The following is a 15,180-nucleotide window of genomic DNA, read 5'->3' as shown; positions in this document are numbered from 1 at the left end:
AAGGAATGTGTGTGTATTTCCTATGCTGTATGTTCATGGATGGTATTGGCAAGCCTGCACTTCTGGCAGCTAATCTTTTTTTTAAAGTTGACCATACCATTTTTTCTGGTCAGCTGAGAATCCTATTTGCTTCCCACCTGATCCCTATGGCCTTGTGTTTTCTGTTTTTACGAGCAACAGCTTGAGTCCAGCTACCTGCATAATAAGTGAGCACAGCACCTATGAAATGATCCTTGAAAATATCCCAGTAGCTAGAGCTCTTGATTTACATTTGATTCAGTTACATATTATGGTCACTCTGTGGCTTTAAATACCTACTTTAGAGGCTGCGTACTATGGTTTACCATTCCAAATTAGCAATTTTCTTTTCTTTTTTTCTTTTTTCTTACACTTGAGGTGACATGTGCAAAATGACCTGTGCTGCAAAACATGATCGATTTGTCTCACAGGGAACCTTGTGGAATGACTTAAAGCCGCCTTCATATGGACAACCATTGGATGTAAATCAGCCACAATCTGCTGGACTTCCAAATTGTCCATCTTAAATAGGGTATCAAACTGGGAACAGGGTTAGGGAACAATCCTAAGCAGGTCTTTTCAGAAGTAAATTCCATATTATTTAATGGGACTTAATCCCAGGAAATTGTCTTTAACACGGTCACTATAATCCCTAAGTAATTTCTCCTGAAGTTGTAGTTATTCAGAAGTTTGTTTGTACATTTTTTCAGTTGTGTGGAGCCAGTTAGATGGTGAGAATGTTGTCCTATATACATACAGAAGCAGTGTAGTATAAAAGGGAGCAAAAATGGTGTCTGTGTGAATATAAAATGCAAAGATATGTGTGGGAGGAAGGACAGCAGGTGGAATTGCTACCTGCAAGCCACAGTAGCCTTCCCTATTTTCGATTATATGGAAAGTTCATTTTCTCCTCTTTCAGAATCTACCTCCGCCCTCGGCACATTGGGCAAGGCTTGGAGTCTTCTCTTCATCACACCTCTTTTTTCTTCAGATTGTACCATTGGGGTCTGGTGAAAACACCAGTCTTGTTGTGTTTTTTTGGTGGGAGGCAGTGTCCTGTGCTGCTTTCGCTTCACCCAGCTATGTTCCTTCTATCAGCAAAGAAGGCCTCTGTCTCTCAAGGAAAAAGTAGAACAGGAGTTGGCTGAATCCTATATCCATGTGGTGAAAACTGTGGAGGGTAGAAAGCCCCAGTGCCTCTTTCCTTTAAAAAAAGAAGTGCCAGCACTCATGAATGTTCACCGCCTTGGGGGGCCAAGTCCACTGGCCAAAAGAGGTGCTGATACTGTGTGCTGGTTCATACTGCCAGAAGAAAAAAAGTCCCAGGTAAAGCCATTTGGCAAAGTTCTCGTTTAAGTTTCATCAGTATTTTTTGTTACTGCCAATTGTTGAGTTTGAGCCTGCATACTTTTGAGAACTGCCTGTCTAATCCGTACACTATCCATTTCACCAGGAGGCTCAGGGGAAACTTGTTCTTCTAGTCCCTACCTGAGATTTGCAACTGAAGGTCTCTTCATGTCACTTTATAGGCCAAAATGATCCCAAAGCATCAGTCTCTCTGAATTGCCCTGAACTGCTGCCCCCCCCTTCCTTTGGCAATACTTATCAACTCATTCTGTGAGTTCAGAAGAACTTCTTCTACTATATTTGGCATACAAAGAGGCTCATAAAAATAATCAGTCCAGAGCTTCTGTGTATTTCTCTGGTTGGAAGTGGTGGAGTGGGGTGGGGTGGGGGAAGGACATGCCAAGCAGGTTTTCTGAGCTCTTGTGCTTTGAGTGATGTTGAACTTACTGGCTGTCCATTAGGGTCCACGGCTTTTCATCATGCACAATAAAGGGAATGGTGGTCCCACTTGTGGTGGCAGTGTAAGGTCAGCCCAGTCAATAACAAATTCATTAAATGGAGAATATTCAGTTTTTGTAAATAGAGAAGTCACTGGCACATTGAATTAATTTATATGAGTACTTAGCATAGAGGAGTGAAGCATACAGAGTATCTGATTGCCGTGCCTCATCATTTATCTGGCCCCCTTTCCGCCCGGCTCTTTAAGTCACAACAGGCTAAGAAAATGAAGGTCCAATCTTTGCATTTACCATGTTGGTCTTCTGAGACTGACAGCAATCCAGTATGCTTATTTGATGTGGGCAGGGGGAGGAACAGTTCATCCCATGACCTTGGCTCAGCCTATTGCATCTGAAAAATTAAATTGCTACTCGCAAGATTCTAACGAACAGGCTTAACTGGTCCATCCATTTTTTCCCCTTCAGAACAAATAGCCTATGCATGAGCTTCTTGGAATGTGTCTCTCCAGGCCACCTTAACCTTCAAACTAGTCATTAACAGTGCAGTCCTAAGCAGAGCTACACCCTTCTGAGCCCATTGATTTCAATTAACTTAGAAGGGTATAACTCTGTTTAGGACAGCACTATACATACAACCAAATTAAAAAAGCAGCCTGGGGGTTATTGCTAGAGATTTTTCACAAGGGAAACGCTGTCAGCTTCTCCCTAATTCCCCTTTTACTGCATTTTTGTTCCAAATACCCAAACTAGGATGCTGCAAGGACGCCTCCTAAAAGGCTGACACTAAACAAAACTGAGCATGGCTGCTGTGACAGTAAGCTGCAGCAGCACTCTTGTAACGTTGGGCTTGATAGTCTTTAGGCTGATCTTGGCTACACAATTCTATTTTTTCCTCATAAATCTTCCTCACCAGTTCACTTGAGTTCACCTTCTGCTTCAGGGAGAAAGGCTCTCTTCTCTCTAGAGTTACTATGATGTGATCTGAATTTCTGCTTAGAGTCCTTATTTATGAAAGGCCCAGAACTCTGGGAGTGAAATGCAGCCACGTTTAGATGCTAAAGGAAAACGTGGCTGGGAAGTGCTTTGTGCGTAACACTGAAGATGAATTAGGAGCTATTTAAGATTGTACAGGTTTGCACCTTCAGTTCCTGAGAAGTAACAACACAGGAAGTTTTCATAAGAGAGGAGACAAGCTGCTCATTTCTTTGGTGCAATTGCAAAATTGCACCGGGTAGCCTATACAGCTGCCTTTGCTGGCACATTGTATTGACAACAAACACACATGACACAAATACCCCCAAAGGCTCAAATGCCCGTTTGTCTTGTTGCCCTGCCCCCATCCACAACTTTTAGATTGTTTCTTTAGTGTTCTCAGCCAGGAAGTCTGGTGTGTAAAAACTCTTTTTGCTCCTTCCTTTCTTCACTTTTATAGCTCTTGACTCTAGAACAGACTCGCTTTATAGAGCAGCTCAGCAAACTTCAGGAACAAAACAAAACAGATGGGCAGACACTTCTATCTGTCTGTCACACTTTGATCCTGCCCTTTCTCTGATGCGTTCAGAGAAGTGTACCTGGCTCCCGACTTGCCAACAATTTTATCGTCACATTAACCCTATAAGGTAGGTTAGCCTGAGAAAACAGCTCAAAGTCAGCTAGTGGGCTCTTAAGCCTGAACCCCAAGAGTGTAACCCTGTTTATGATTGCACTATCAGTTGCTTAGATTTTTTCTTTTTTGCTGTAAATTTATTTATTTCAACAATAAGCAGTAAACGCCCTCATCTGGATAGCCCAAGTGAACCTGATCTCGTCAGATCTCAGAAGCTAAGCAGGGTTGACCTTGGTTAGCAATTGGATGGGAAATCTCCAGCAAAGACCTGCAGAGGCAGCCAATGGCAACCCACCTCTGTTAGTCTCTTGCCATGAAAACCCCACCATGGGTCATCATAAGTCAGCTGGGGCTTGAGGGCACTCTCCACCACAAACAGTAAACATAAAAGGTAAGAAAAAAATACAACAATCTAAAAAACCAAACTAACAGTACAATTTAACATGAAAAAACAAACAGGAAAAGCAACTAATAATAATAAAAAGAAGATAGAAAGATAGGAAAAAGAAACTACAACTACAGACTAACATGGCTAACTCCTCTGGAAAAAAACCCGCAAACCCCTAAACTACAAATTGAGTTCCGATTTTCTCCACAACAAATATATATATCATTTTCATAGTCTCACTTATTCTATGTTAAACATAAGAGCCCTCTTTTTTTCTATTGTTCATGATTCTTAATCCATAAACCCGGATATCATCAAATCGTTATTATCTATTTCATGTAAAAAGTCTATAAACGGTTTCCGATATCCATTGCTTAGATTTGAATGGATATTGGTGAACTGAAGAGCCAAATTTCGATTTACATTGGATTTACATTGATTTACTTTCAGAAGATGCAAATCTGTTCTGACAATCCACATGCAAGAAAGCCTGTACTGACGTCACTAAGTGGAAGCACTGCATGGGGGCCGCTTTCGGGCTTTAGCTGTCTTCTCAGTTTAGCAAGAACTCACAGCCTCTGCAATGCTGGCAGCAGAAGCCGGAGAGGAAACACAGCAGCTCAGAAGTTGCCCATTAGATGTGTGCAAAGAGATAGCGCCATATCGACAGCGATGACACTGGCCAGTCACTGACCACAGGTGGAAAGCTCTACCATTTTTGTCATCCCTATCCCTCCATATTCCTTAATTATCATTCCTTCCTAAAGACAGCCCCGTAAAGGATTTAAAGCCATCTTGCAAGTTATCAGAGTAATTAAAAACCTTAAAAACCTCGGAGCTTCAGGACAGCATCTGCAGGGGCCGTCTCCCACCCAGAAGTTACCTAGAAGGGGGGTTACCTAGATAATTGTTCTTTTTATTATTCCTATTGTATTGAGTTTGTAGTTATATTTGAAAACTGGTTCCAGGCCCTACATCCTATTCTTTGTGTATTTGCTCATTTATAGTTTGTACACAATTTGTATCCCTCACTGTTGAGGGTAATGTAAATTTGTAACAGCCAAAGGCGATGTAGAAATAAATTGAACTTGTCTTGCAAGTTACAAATAATGAGATAGTGAAGTACGATGGCAGAGGAGTTGGGCTTTACTGCTTCAAACCACAGGTGAGGGATTGCATTTTTTGAATGCTCCCCATGTGAAAAAAATTCCCTGTAGCAAACCAGCACATACAAAAGAAAGGTTTAGCACAGGGTTTTTTTTAATGCAATAATTTGCTACAAGCATAGAACTTTTATATGAGGAAGCATCAAATATATATATATATATATACCCGTCAGAACTCTGCAAACTCATTCTGCATTGTCAGCCAGTGGGCAGCAAATATTTACTGTAAATTGGTGTCCCTGTAGAGCTCTTGTTCATAGCGTGCTTTCCCATTGTGCTGTGCTTCTCTCCCCTGGGGTAATGATAGCGAAGAATCAAAGAGGGAAAGACAATGGATTGGCACAGTCTGGAAGAAATGGAATATACAGTGATGTAGTTTGGCTTCCAAAAGGTGCAGCATGCATGTGCATTTGGAATATGGCCAGTAAAGAGGATAAGCTGCAGCTGTGGTCTCTGTATTTCTTGTGCTGTGTAGCAATGACTGGTGGAATACAGTGTCTGGAGAACCCTTTAAATCAACAGAAACAGAACATGCCAATTATCTTACTGCTAAAAACTGGACACCAAGACCTACATGAAGAAGATGGGGTGTGTTCATGCGTGAATAATATCTCCAAGGCAAGTAAGAGGGTGGCAGCCAGTGGAAATAATGTAGGGATGTTGTCTTAAACCAAAACTACAGACTCCTTCTAAGTGATTTCCTTCTGAGCATTGCAAATAAGATGGCATTTTAAAAAGAACACATTGAAATGGGCACAAGGTGAATGAATCTTATATTGAGAACAAAAATTAGCCACGCAATTTCCCCTCTTCTCTAATCCAGGTTCTAAAGGCTGTGAGATTTTCCTGTTACTCCATTCTGTTTCCCAGTTTTTGCAAATAGGGGTGTCAGTTTCCCAAATAAACATACAAAGAAAGTACTAGCAGGCTTGATTTCCTTTTACTGACTTCACTTCCTTTCCCTCTATATTTAGGGAGAACTGGGATTCTTGGAACTTTAAAGGCTATTTTACTGTGTGCTGTGGTATGTTTTTTAAAAACCAGAAACCTTAAATACAACATCTATTTGTTTAACACTCCACTATGAATATCAATAAGATGTGCAACCAGATTCTATACCTGTTCCCACATCTAGGGAAAAAGTTTGTTTCACAGCTAATAATAGGTCAGGCCATAAACAGAAGTTGTTATATAACTGCCAACGCGTCAAACATGCCTTTGTTTTCTCCTGATGTTTCTTTAAGCATGATAGCAATTCTGGATATTCACTGAGGATCAAAACGGATGGGGAGAGCTGTGATCTGATCATCTCAGCATTTTAAAAAGTAAATATCAGGCATGAATTGGATTATTTGGTAGTCTGCTGGAAAGAGAGAGGACATTTAATCCTCACCTGTGGAGAGTGGAAGGAGTAAAGTCCTTCTGTCATTTCTGTGCTGCTCCAATCTGAATAAGCGCCACATGCTGAAATTTACTTTTTGGAGATTCTGGGGCTTCTGTCTTCTACCCAATCTGACCTTGAACTCCTAGAGTAAATCTTAAGAACATAAGAACTGCTTGTGCTGGATCGTCCTAAAAATTCATCTAATCCAGCTCTTCCCTATACTGCCAGCTAAAAAGAAGCTCACAAACTGTGTAAGATGGAATCCAATGGTACCAAGTAACCAGTCCCATCCTAAACTGTTTTGCAGCCTTCTAAGTCCATTGAAGTCAATTGGCTTAGACAGGTGTAACTCTACTTAGGACGACACTGTACATCTGCACATTAAACTCACCTGATAAGATATTTCAGTAGTGATTTATGTTTATTCATGCTCATAAGCAGATTAAATTTCAACAGCTACCAAAATCATAAGAGTTAGTCTTAAGTATGAGGCAGCTTCTCTTGACCCTTTCTTTAGCCTGTAGCTGAAAAGGCTGCCCAAAATTAGAGGACACAAATTTTGAAAGAGGGAGAAAAAGAGAACTAAACTCATTCTGTATCGTGATAAGGAGTATTAGCTTTAATAATGCTGGATACATTTAAGAGTGGCAGCCTGTACATGAGCAATTATCTATTGTACCATTTTTCCCTCTGAGATGCATTGTGGCCATTTCTACTTTCAGTCAGTAATCTTGATAATGTGAGTTGCTCTAATAGGATTGCTGGACATGAGTCATCCTGGCTCAGTATAAGAAGTGGGGTTGCTGTATTTCTTTATGACCCTCATATCCAATCCAACACTTTCTTCAGAAAGCTCAACTCAGTCTCTCATTTCCACACTGATGTGAGATTTTTACAGTTTTAATAATTATATAACTACATGATGTGCCTGATATGGACTGAATATTATTAATATTGTACATGGAGCAGTATGTGTAAAATTCAAATTCTTGCCCTCAAGGAGCTTACATTCTAAGTTTATGAATGGGGCAAAGAATAAGACAATAAGAAGAGGGGAGAAAGCAGTATCAGGAATAAGAATTGAATGTAGGCAAACACAGTTCAACATACTTAGGCTCTATTACATTTGGGGATGAAGAATAAATGTGATATATTATCAAAGGCTTTCACGGCCGGAGAACGATGGTTGTTGTGGATTTTCCGGGCTGTATCGCCGTGGTCTTGGCATTGTAGTTCCTGACATTGTGCCAGCAGCTGTGGCTGGCATCTTCAGAGATGTAGCACTGAAAGACAGAGATCTCTCAGTGTCAAAACACACTGAGATATCTCTGTCTTTCGGTGCTACACCTCAGAAGATGCCAGTCACAGCTGCTGGCGAAACACCAGGAACTACAATGCCAAGACCACGGTTATACAGCCCGGAAAATCCACAACAACCACAATAAATGTGATAGGTGATCCATGTGTATTTCATGTGTAGGGGAGGGACTGTGGCCCAGTGAGACAGCATCTCCATCATGACTAGGTCATGAGGAAGACCTCTACCTGAGAACCTGGAGAGCTGCTGCATTCAGGGTCAGCCAGGGATCCCCAACCTTTGAAAACCTGTGGGCACTTTTGGTGGTCGGTGCACCAATAAAATGGCTGCCACATGAGGCAAAGTCAACCACAACATGTCAAGGAGTGAAGTTAGGCACAACTCTAATAGTAACTCTTCAACATTTCAGGCAGAAGCTCTGCTTAACAGGAGGCCTTTTAATCTGTGTAGCCAATCAGATCTTCCGAGGCCAATCAGAAGCTCTGCTAGGCAAAAGCCTCACTGGGCCCAGTGCACATTCTAAAAACACTTGATGGGCACCAGGAAAGGTGTTGGTGGACGCCACAGACACTGCATTGGGGACCCCTGACCTAGAGCTTGTTTTATCTGAAATATGTAACTAGGCCCATCCAGGACACATACTGTTGACATAAATTATGTCCATGTAGTTCATAGATTTTTTTTTTTTTTGCTGCAGAGACTTGGATTGCAAAAGGGTCTCTGATAAGCTGGGGTTTAACTGTTCCAAGTTTAAGGCCAAAAGCAGCTTGAAACATTCAAGGCAGGCAGAGCTCCCCTATTGTTCTTTTTGATTTTATAAAGCATGCATATGCAATTTTTCCCCTTAAATAGAACCCTGCTGAGGGTACTATTCTGATAGAGCAGTTTAAACCGAAATCTCACCACCACCCCAAATCTTCTGTGTCATGCTATTAATAAAAACACAGGCTGTTAAACATGGAAAGTTTCACCACTGGTGGAAAGATTGTGTCACTACAGAGAAATCGGGCCCACTTTTACATTAGACTTTATAGGTCATTTATAAATTATTCACAGATGTTCTCAGTATGTTGAAAATGTGAGCAAAGCATGAATGATTATGAATGCTTATCAGTATGCCAACAGATAGTGCCACTGATCGTTATAGGTTTAAAGAGCTTGCTCGTATGTGGGATTTGTAGCAATCCATAAAGCTATTCGTGAGTTATTAATTCCTCCTCATTTGTGTTAATATATAAATGCAAAGGATGAATAAAGAATCTTTTTTTCAGAAATGGCACATCATCATCTTCATCATCATCATCATTTGGCACTTAAACATGGAGCATGACTGAGGGGAAGGGTGATATTCTGAGCCAGGGGGAAATGAAACATAGCAAGGTAGGGAAAGGTGTGAATGAAGCAGTATTTATAGTAGGATGCAGCTGGCCTCCTATGAAATCAGGCCATTGCATGGAGATAAAGAGAGGATGGCGGGACCAGATTAGTTGTGTCTTGTATCTTGGTTTTCTCATCCAATTCTAGTTTCTCATCCAGTCCTGGCTCTAATGTAGTCCTTTATGCAGAACCTTCTCTATTCGTCCTGCAGGCTAACTTTAATCGCTCTTAACTCCGCCCGCCTTTCACGTTCCTTCAGTTTTTAAGGTACTTTTGTATCCTGGTTATGCCCCTTTTTGCTTTTCAATTTGCCCTGAGGCAAGTCTCTCAGCCTAACCTTCTTCACAGGGTTCTTGTAGCAATAATATTATAAGGCTCCACAGATGTTGAGTTTCTTGGCAAAAGAGGGGGATGTGGTCATGTGACAAATAAAATGGTACTGCCTTGTCTGTCAGAATTTGGACTTGGCCCTAGGTCCACAAACCACGTTCATCTGTAGACTCCACTTCTCCCACAGCCCTTCAGTAAAATAGAAATAATTATAAGTTATGTGATTGGGGTATGGCAAAGATGGATGAAATTAGCACTGCCTGCCAGGATTCTTCATTTTTATTTAATAGATTTATATACCACCGTTTCATCATGCCTAACATCCACAAGCCTCAGTTTTTACCCCGCCCCCCCCCCTTTGCTGGTCGTGTGTACTGATTTTCAGGTACTCTGTATGTGCTCAGAAGCACTTCTACCATTTCTTGTCCTTGCCATACCCCTTGCCGTTATTACCGCTGCAAAGAGGCTGAGGCGAGTCGTCTCGCCGCAGGCAGGCTCCGGAGGCCACTTTTGCCACCTTGAGGCGCCTGGAGCATCTTGGGAGGCAGGGCTCCTCCCCCGGGCTGCTGGTGTCGCCGAGCCGGGAGCCAGCGCTGCAGTCTGCGGGGCTGAACTCCCCCCGGGACGGCAGGCCAAGCGCTGCGAGGGGGGACCGGCGGGCCGCCGCAGCCAGGCCCGCGTCGCCGGCGTCGTCCTGCCGGAGCCGGGCTCGACTTGACGGGCGTGCGTGGCAGCCAGTGCGCGGAAGGCAGGCCGGGCGCACGCGGGGCTGCCGAGCTGCGAGGGGCGGGGAGGGCCGCGGCTCGCTTGCCTCCATTCATTCGCGCCTGCTAGCGGGACGGGCCCAGGGGGTGGGAAGGGGGCTCCTGCTGCCTGTGAGCTGCTCGGCGGCCAGCCCTCGCCCTCCCCTCCCCGGTTGCTAGGGGGCCGTCCGAAGGCGCGCAGAAGAGCCGTGCCGCGCCGCGCCGCGCTCGGGACCTTGCGGGGAACTTCGCGGGGCCGCTTTCCAAGCGCGGAGAGGAGCTGAGCGCCGCGATGTCCGACCCGGCGGTCAACGCGCACCTGGAAGGGATCATCTCCGACTTCGAGGGTAGGTGAAAGCGGGCAGGAGGAGGGAAGGGGCGCCCTTTCGCCGCTCCGTCGCCGACTCCCCCTCCTCCGCACCCGTTTTCCGCTCGCCCCCGCGCGCGTTGCCACCCCCTGCCCAGATGCAAGGACCCCCCCCTCCCCGTAGCCACAGGAAACCCCCGGAGGCTGGCGGTGTTTGTGTGTCGGCGGGACTGGCTGGCCGAGCGGACCCCCGGCAGGGTAGGGCGCTTCTGCCTTGGGACTGGGAGAGGACGCCGCTGAGGCTGGTGAGTGGCCTGGCTTTGGTTGGGCCAGGTGAGGACTCGGCTGGGGTGTGTGTGCGCTACTTTTGAATGCGTCTTCAGGCTAGAGAGCCCCTGAGAAGGGCTGGCTTGTTTCTCCCGCTGGGTTGGCCGGGGGAGCTGAGGAGGATGCCGTTCACACGGGGTGGGCCTGCCATTTGTTTCTCCTCTTCCACTTTCTGAGTTCCTTTGCCTGAAGGAAGCTACGGGCTTGTTATGTACATTACAATATCTGTTTGTTTAAAAAACGCATCTGTACGACATCCTTGTGAAGTAGGTCAGGACTCTATTTTCTCGCAGATGAGATGAAGTGTGTGTCAATAAAGTCCCTGTCTGCCTGTTTGTATGTCTGTCAGTCCTTATCATCACATTTTTATCCCTCCCCATATTCACTCATCTCTGTATGCACGCATACCTATCCAAATATAGATCTGGTCATATTTGAAAGTATCTTTCTCAGGAAACCCTGTTGTTTTTAGGTTTTGCTGAACAAGTGGAGGCGTGTGTGCGAGAGTGGGGTTAGCATGCAAGAGAAGGTCCTGAATTTCCAAGGTGTTTTCAGTGATGTGCCTCCGAATGTATCTTTTCTATCTGTGGGTGTGGGTAAGAGAGAGAGAGACAGACAGAGGCAGTCTCCGATTTTTCCACAGTATACTGGAGGGAGGGGGAGAGAGAGAGCAGTAGCTGCTCCAGCCTTGTGGAGTTTGTTGTGGCTGAGACAAGGGAGGTGGGAAGGTCTCCTCTCTCCTTCCCATTTGTTTTCTTTGACAATATTTTGATGCCCACCCAAACTGAAAAATTGGCGTGCAAGTCAGCAAAAGATGCAGGGTGTGTTTCTTTCCACAGACTGTTTGTGCGGTGTCTTTGATTTTTTTTTTTTTGAGATGGGGATGATCAGCAAGGCCCACAAATTAAGAAGGCAAAAGAGGGAACTCCTGTGGATAATTTTGGAGATAGTTGTGTTGTCAGGTCTAAATGCTGGCTGTATTCCGTCCTTAATTCCAGTGTTCAGTTGTATTTTCTTTTGCTGTGACGGGGTGGGGCCTGGTTGGTGTGGGTGTAACTGAACCTCCATTTCCTCTGCAGAAGAATGGGGAAAAGAAATATTAAAGCTGCTTTAAATGTTAGCAGTTTTATTGCAGAAACATCCTACTTGGTTTACTGTCCACAGGGAGCTAAGGGACATCTTGCACCGCAGTATGCTTTTGGTTTAATGCTGTAGCATTAACCTGGAAGGAGAGAAAGCAAGAAAGAGGAGTCTCTTTCATCAGATGCTGAAAAGTTGATTGCCAGATTGCATGACCTCTGTTGTCACCAGCCATATTCCCTTCGGCGGCACTGGCTGCCAGAGTGAGATTGGTGCAAATACCTCCATACCTGTGCGTTGGGTGTACATTGTGCCTCATCCATAACTAGCAGAAGCAAAATCAACAGGCAAAACAAATATATGTAAACTTGCCTGTTTTGCAGATGAGACTTACTGAGGCCCTCCTGCTCTAGTAAGGCAAATTGAAATTGAGTGAGAAGGAACCTGATTCTGGACCTCCCTCCTTCAGACCAGTAATCTACAGCCTTCTCTTCTCTCTGATAACCAGTGTTACACGTGACTTCTATATTACCCAATATCAGGGCTTTTTTTCTGGGAAAAGAGGTGGTGGAACTCAGTGGGGTTGCCCTCGGAGAAAATGGTTGCTGAGTGGTTGAGATTGCTGAGCGGCGTGGAGGGCAATCTAAACTCCCCTCTGTCTGGAGATCAGGGGGCGGGGCCACCAGCCATGTGACCATTTTCAAGAGGTTCCAGAACTCCGTTCCACTGTGTTCCTGCTGAAAAAAAGCCCTGCCCAATATGCTGCTGTCCGAAACTGAGGTTCCTTTGGATCCTAGCTTTTCCTTTTTGCCACCTCCGTTGTGTTTACCTCTGACTCCCAGAGTTGGTCGCTAGATGCCCTGAATTGCATAATCAGTGCAAGTTCAGTGCAAGTTGCAGAAGTTTGCTCCTCTTGGCAAAAAGAATTTTGGTTTTGTTCTAACACAGAGGGTACACAGCTTTGACTTCAAGGAACCTATGTGAAGATCCATTTGTTTCCTTGTCGAGCAGCAGCAAGGCCTACCAACATCACCTGGAACAGTAGGATAACGTTAATTCAGAGCAGAGGGAAGGATCGAGACAGTTTTGAGTTTCTTGGGACACTCATCTACCCCTGCCAGGAAAATGCACTCATTCCCCACAAATATGGCATGATTACTCCAACTGGAACAAAACTAGAGATCTATTGGATCCTTGTCCCAGCCCGCGACCACAAAGCCCACTCACCCTTTGTGCTGGGAAATATAGTATGCTCTGTTCTCAAGGGATGGAAATGCCGTTTTATTTCGTTTGCACAAAGAGTGATGAGAGATGATTGAAGCATGGAAACAGCATCATGTCTATTGATTCACAACTATTGGCCACAAGTGGTGGCTGTATTACTCATAAGTTAAAAGGGTACATGTGAGTAGGATTTGGCTTTTGTCGTGGGAGTTCAGGCGATCTTCAACTTTTTTTACCAAGTTGCATAAAAGGGGAGCAATGGAAACTGGAAAATCTGAGGTGCATAAGCCTGGCTGACAGCCACCTCACATCCCCTTGTCAGCCCAGTGCATATTGTTTTCAGTTTTTCCATGTGAGGAGTCCTTTACAGATAAAATCAGAGCTGTACCATGTTTTTAGTTTCTTAAGTTCGGTGTGCGCAGCTCGATTCAGCATTGAGCATCCACATTGAATATATTCTGAAGCAAAACCCTGCAGTGAATCCTGAAAATTAGGGTTAATTAAACTAGTATATCATATTTGTATGGGTAAAGGTAGTCTCCGGTGCAAGCACTGAGTCATTACTGACCCATAGGGGGACATTGCATCACGTTTTCTTGGCACACTTGTATGGGGTGGTTTGGCATTGCCTTCCCCAGTCATTTGTATATTTAACCTAATTTGTACATCAGTTTAATATGATGGATGGCAAACCATGAGTAGTGTTATATTAATGTAGGTGTTATCTTTATTTTAAAAAAAACAAGCAAATGGGAGCATCCTATGATGCAGTGAGTATGACACTGGCAAGGTCTGGGTTCAGATCTTCTCCGCCATGATGCTCATTGGGTGATCTTGGGCCAGTTCCTCTCTCAGCCTAACCACCTTGAACTTTTTGGAGAGAGGGTGAGATAAAATGTAGTAGGCAGTTCTTTTTTAAGCATCATAGGCTGTGAGGTAATTCCCGTTACTGGACCAGTCCTGATTTGCCCAGATAACAGTGTGGAGACTGTCTTCTTCATGTGAGCGCCATTATATGTCACGGTCTGTTCAGTGGAGACTTTCACAATGAAGGATACCTGCAGTGTGCTTCAAAAAAAAGTTTTCACTGCATTCTATGTGAGTATTCGTCTGTCATATTATGCTGCTCATACAAATAGACCACAAATCAGGACTGTTTCATAATATATAATGTCTCCTTGCCCTTGATCCTTTCACACCTACCACGGCAATTTCAAACATCTCAGTGCCACGTTGGGGCTGGAACTTAGGCTTTCGTTTCAGGGCTTGACGCCCTAAGATGGAACACCAATGCCTCTCCTAGTGTGCATATGCAGAGAGCTAAGGCACACTCCTGCCTCTTGTGGCTCACATATTGAGAAACACAGCAGGATGACAAGATGAGGTAATTGAGAGTGGGGGAAAGGATTTCTTCATGGCTCTGACCTTTCATTTGTTCTTCGCTATAGTACTTTCCTGGTGTTCAGCTTGTGTTTCCTGTCCATCTCTCTTGGCTACTGCCCGCAGTCCTGGCCTTGAAACCAGTAAGCTTCCCTTCCTCCTGTCATATGACTCTGATGCCATGGCTTCCTAGCATATGCTTGCATCCCAGTCGGTCCCAGGCCTAGAATAGTTGAAGCCCAAGATCTGAGCTAGCAAAGCATCTAATGTCCTTCAGCAAAAAGATGTATTCAGAATCACTTGACAGATCAGTTATGCCTCAGATTTGAGAGATCCATGCTGCGCATACTATTTCACTATCGATGCTAATTTTCTGTATTTCCTCCCCTGCTCTAATGAAGCTTTGCATTTTGCACTGTACCTATACATCCTGATTCCTTTCTTAGCAACATCTCTTTCACCTTCTGATTGTGATATAAGGGCTCAGGGAGCTCCATTCCTACTTGTATCTGATGAAGGGAGCTTGACTCTCAAAAGCTTATACCCTGGAAAATTTCATTGATCTTGAAGGTGCTCTTGAACTCAAATCTTGCTATTCTGTTGCAGACCAACATGACTACACATCTGAAACTATAATGCGCACTTGTGCTCTGCAAATTTAAAACACATTGGGGATAACACAAGTAAAAACACACATGCACCAGAAACTGTTGGATGATGTAAGACT

The 15,180-nt window shown here is 44.2% G+C and overlaps 1 protein-coding gene across 3 annotated transcripts in view; it reads left to right on the top strand.

Moving 5' to 3' along the window:
- The window catches only part of SEPTIN9 (septin 9), a 286,254-nt gene that overhangs the window by 126,241 nt on the left and 144,833 nt on the right, over positions 1 to 15,180 (top strand). Inside the window, exon 1 of one of the 3 annotated variants that reach the window (XM_054975815.1) lies at positions 10,238 to 10,482. The exons of the other annotated variants lie outside the window; for them this stretch is intronic. Within the exon in view, the coding sequence (XP_054831790.1) occupies positions 10,428 to 10,482 (55 nt within the window). The 5' untranslated portion in view covers positions 10,238 to 10,427. Of the gene's footprint in view, positions 1 to 10,237; positions 10,483 to 15,180 lie in introns of those variants that run through there. 3 annotated transcript variants of the gene reach the window in all.

Source organism: Eublepharis macularius, chromosome 4 (genome assembly GCF_028583425.1).
Source record: "Eublepharis macularius isolate TG4126 chromosome 4, MPM_Emac_v1.0, whole genome shotgun sequence".
NCBI classification, from domain to species: Eukaryota; Metazoa; Chordata; class Lepidosauria; order Squamata; family Eublepharidae; genus Eublepharis; species Eublepharis macularius.
Note: the sequence above shows the minus strand (reverse complement) of the source record. Positions and strands in the feature narration are given on the sequence as shown.